The sequence below is a fragment of the Centrocercus urophasianus genome, unplaced genomic scaffold (assembly GCF_019232065.1).
Source record: "Centrocercus urophasianus isolate 14NV4802_14NV808 unplaced genomic scaffold, USGS_Curo_1.0 seq_2, whole genome shotgun sequence".
Classification (NCBI taxonomy): domain Eukaryota; kingdom Metazoa; phylum Chordata; class Aves; order Galliformes; family Phasianidae; genus Centrocercus; species Centrocercus urophasianus.
This window is the reverse complement of record NW_024884755.1, coordinates 15,963,287-15,967,480: the sequence shown is the minus strand read 5'-3', so window position 1 is coordinate 15,967,480 and position 4,194 is coordinate 15,963,287. Positions and strand designations below refer to the sequence as shown.

At 58.0% G+C, this 4,194-nt stretch overlaps 1 protein-coding gene across 4 annotated transcripts in view; it reads right to left on the bottom strand.

Moving 5' to 3' along the window:
• Nucleotides 1–4,194, bottom strand: part of ZFPM1 (zinc finger protein, FOG family member 1) — a 28,492-nt gene that overhangs the window by 11,202 nt on the left and 13,096 nt on the right. For 3 of the 4 annotated variants that reach the window (XM_042821538.1, XM_042821539.1, XM_042821540.1), the window contains exon 3: nucleotides 2,477–2,572. In XM_042821538.1, coding sequence (XP_042677472.1) covers nucleotides 2,477–2,572 — 96 coding nt within the window. Of the gene's footprint in view, nucleotides 1–778; nucleotides 1,033–2,476; nucleotides 2,573–4,194 lie in introns of those variants that run through there. The other variant, XM_042821542.1, reaches the window with a different exon arrangement.

The following is a 4,194-nucleotide window of genomic DNA, read 5'->3' as shown; positions in this document are numbered from 1 at the left end:
GAGGTGGAGGGGAAGGAACAAAAGGGAGAAGGAGAAAAAAAGAAGTTTGTAGTTTTAATTAGATGGAGGGAGAAAAAAAAAAAATGGCACTGAGAAAGTTATCTCTACGCTGGAGCTGGGAGAGCACGTGGAGATGGGCAAAGATGGATATGGGGATGGGGGCAATGTGACCCTCGGAGCCTGATGGTCCCATGGGGGGAGGGGGGGACGACACTGTGCCCCACACCTGGGTGACACTGTGGGGATGTGAGCAGGTGATTGCTATTGGTGTGGCATAGTGCCTGGACTTGTGGGTTTCATTTTTTGGGGGGGGAATATTGGTGCATGATGAGGGATGGGGATCTGCAGGACCTTAAGCACAAAGCTGGCCAAAAAGCAGCGGCCTCCCAGGGCTGCAGCCTGCCGTGGGGATTCTCTGGTGTCTAAATGAGGCTGAGCTGCCTGTAGCTCTATTCACCAGGCCAACACCTAATTCAGAGCCACTCGCTGTGCCCCTCCAGGAGGGAATGGGGACTGGGAGGGGATACAGCCCTGTACACCCAATTCTCCCCGCTGGAGAGGGGCTGGAGGCTGCAGTGCTCCCCAGACCACCAGCTCCCCTCCCAAAGACAGGGCTGGGGGAATGCTGGTCATAGGATGGTCTAAGGGATGGGATGGGTGTGAAGCCCCCTCTAGGACCCAGACAGTGCCTGGTGGGCACGGACAGCAGAGCTCCCACAGAAAGTGCCCTGAAGTGACCAAAGTGCATCCGGGCAGCAATCCCCCCTCCAACACCAACCTGCCCCGTCCATCTGCAGCGCTCCCAAGTGCAGGAGTATGGATTCCAGTTATCAGCCGTCCACGTATCAGAACCCTCTGCCAACAAGGTCATTTCAAAGATAAAAAGAAAAGACTCAAACGCTCTCCTCCCCCCAGCACCTCCTGCGCATGAGGCCGAGGAAAGCCAGGATGGTCCCCGCATGGGCGCTGCAGCAGACAGGCGATGAGGTGCCCGTGTCACCCCATAGGTTAACCCACTGGAAGAGCATCCCAAGGGATGAGCACCCACAGAGCCCCGCAGACCCCCGAGACCCCATGGGGGTGCAAACAAAGGCGCCTGGAGCAGCCCACCTCCCCCCCCCGTCCCCCCCCCACCGCATCTTCGCGGCTGCTATTGCTGACATACGGCGGATCCTGCCAGATAAAAAGAAAATTCAGGCTGCTCAGAGTTTCCCTTTTTGCCAGCTCCATCCCTGATAAGTGCAGAGCCTGCAGAGCGCCTGATAGACGGGCTATCGCGGCGGTTGGTGCGAAAGGAACACCCTATCGCTGCAGCATCGCCGGACCGCCATCAACTCCCAGCCACACAGAAATTAATACCACTCCAATTACCAGAATAGAGATGGGCTGGGAGAAGGCGATAATAAAATCTCTTTTACATAAAGAATGCAAATAACCCGCTGCGGAGATGGGGGGGAAGGGGAGGCATGGCCGGAGCCGGGCGCTGCACTGCGTGGTGCTCATTTTGGGGGAGCACGCTGCAACCTGCTGCAACGTGACCCCAAGGAAGCCCCTACGGACCAGGCACGGAAAAGGGACGGGGTTTGGGATTGCTGGGACGGGAAGGGTTGATTTTAGGAGCGATGCATCGCGGTCATGGGGACAAAGAGCCGGAGAGGAGATAAGGAGGAGCCGGAGCGGCCTCGCAGCTCCTTCCTGCAGGAAGGAATGGGGGTATCAGTGGGGCCGCTGCGTGCTTCCCCTCGGATGGGGCGGGATGGGGAGCGGGGCCCATCCGTGGGGATTGGGGCAGCTGCTGCACACGTGCATTGCTGGGCAGACCTTCCCAGGGCTCTGCATTGCACACGGCCGTGGGGACGCAGCGGGTGTCCCCATCCATTGCTGGGCTGGGGTTAGCTATCCGGCACTGGGGTCACCCCTTCCCGTCATGTGCAGTGGGGAGGAAGCGTGCTGCTCTGAGAGGCTGCCAATGGGACGCACACAGCCCATCATCCAAAGCACTGCACGGCCACCCATTGGGGAATGGTCACCCCGGAGCCAGAGGCTCCCCATTGCAAACGCACCCACAGGCCTAATCTTCATGGGGGAATCCTGACCTTCTCCCCATCGGTGTGGAGGTTTGCAGATAGGAGTGCGATAGGGCACGGGGCACCCAGCGAGCGTGGCATGGAGATAGCAGTGGGGAGATAGATGGCTCAAGCTGCATCTTGGGGTTTTGATAAGCATCGCAAAACCACTCCAGTGGTTACCAGGATGTCTGCAAAGTGCCCTGTGTGCACATGGGGCAGGACAGAGCTCTCGCACACTGCAGCCCTGATGGCTTTTATGGCCCCAATGGCAAAGCAGGGGACATAGGGCACTGCGCCCATCACCTTCTGCATGGAGCCTGGCAGGAGGCACGATGCTTGCAGCATGCCCCAATCTCAGCCCCACTTTTGCAATAGGAGCACACAGTGATGACCGCACAGGGACCTACCTGGCCCATTCCAAGAGCTCAGCTCCTGCGTGTTTTCTCCAGGATCTGACTTCTCCGTCTCCTTTGGGCTCTCAGGAACATCTTTGCACTCCACCTCTGCAGCAGAAGAACATGAGATCAACACGGAGCACCCCAACCCATGGCACACACCAAGAACCCTGCACTTCCCCTGTACCCAACCAAATCTATGGGGACCCCAAACCCATGGCACAATGCACCACATCCACGGGGACCCGAAACCCACACAATACATAACATCCACAGGGATCCCAGAGACTCATGGCACAATGCACTACATCCATGGGAACCCCACAACCCCATGGCGCAACGCACCACATCCATGGGGGACCCCACAAGGCATGGCACAGTGCACTACATCCATGAGGATCCCAAACCCACACAACGCATCACATCCATGGCCACCCCAAACCCACGGCCACCCCAAACCCACGGCCACCCCAAACCCACGGCCTAATGCACCACATCCATTGGAACCCCAAGCCCACACAATACATCCCATCCATGGGGACCCCAAACCCATGGTGCAATGCACCATGTCCACAGGGACCCCACAAACCCATGACAAAACACGCCGTATCCAAGGGGACCCCAAACCCACACAATGCATCACATCCACAAGGGCCCCACAGATCAATGGCACAGCGCACTACGCCCACGAGGACCCCAAACCCATGGCACAACACACCACATCCACGGGGAGCCCAAACCCATGGCACAACACACCACATCCACGGGGAGCCCAAACCCGCAGCACAGCGCCCCACACCCATGGGGACCCCAAATCCACACAACACACCACAACTACGGGGATCCCAAACCCACAGAACACACCACATCCATGGGGACCCCAAACCCAGGGCACAATGCACCACATCCACGGGGACCCCGGTGCCCCCACCACGACCCACAGCCCCATGTCACCCGCTGCACTCTCCCGTCACGGCTCTATTTGTGGCGTATTCATAGCAACTTGATAACAATTATTTTCTCCATTAACTGCTGCTGGAGATGAGGCAGATAAGAGCCTATCTGCATATGACAGTGTGGAAGATTAGTGCCCAAAGTACATGTTTGCCTTCGTCCCGGGCGGATCACCCGCGCGGAGCCCAATCGATAGGCACCGGAGCGAACACCCTGGGGTGACGTCACTGCCATGGCAGATTATTAATACAGGTGATAAGCGGAATGATTAACATCAAATAAATCAATCACCGGGTATAAAAGTCCTATTATTTTTGGCTATAAATCAAAGTGCCTGGCATATTGATTTTTATCCATCTCGCTGAAAGCTTTAGTGGCCGTTATTGCTGCTTGGCGTTATCTCTGCTATCACCTCTTTATCGAGCCGGGCCAGTGCCAGGTGCAGCTCTGCGCCCGGCTCCCAGCTCCGTGCCCCCATCAGATAACACTCCCCACTCCTAAGAAGACTCTGCCTCCATGGGGCTGACCCCTGGTTTTGGGGTTGGGTGCACGCCGGGAGCCTCTCGGCCAGCCCCATGCAGTGTGCCCTGCTGCTGTTATCTCACTGGGAGGCTGATTAGGGTTTGCCCCCACCTCCGCAGGAAGGAACTGAAGGGCTATCTGGGCCCCAGGGTGGGGCAGCAGGCGGCAGGCAGGCGGCACCGAGCAGGAAGCGGGCGGCAGCGGGACGGCTCCATCCCCATCCCATTGGCTCCATCCCCATCCCATTGGCTCCA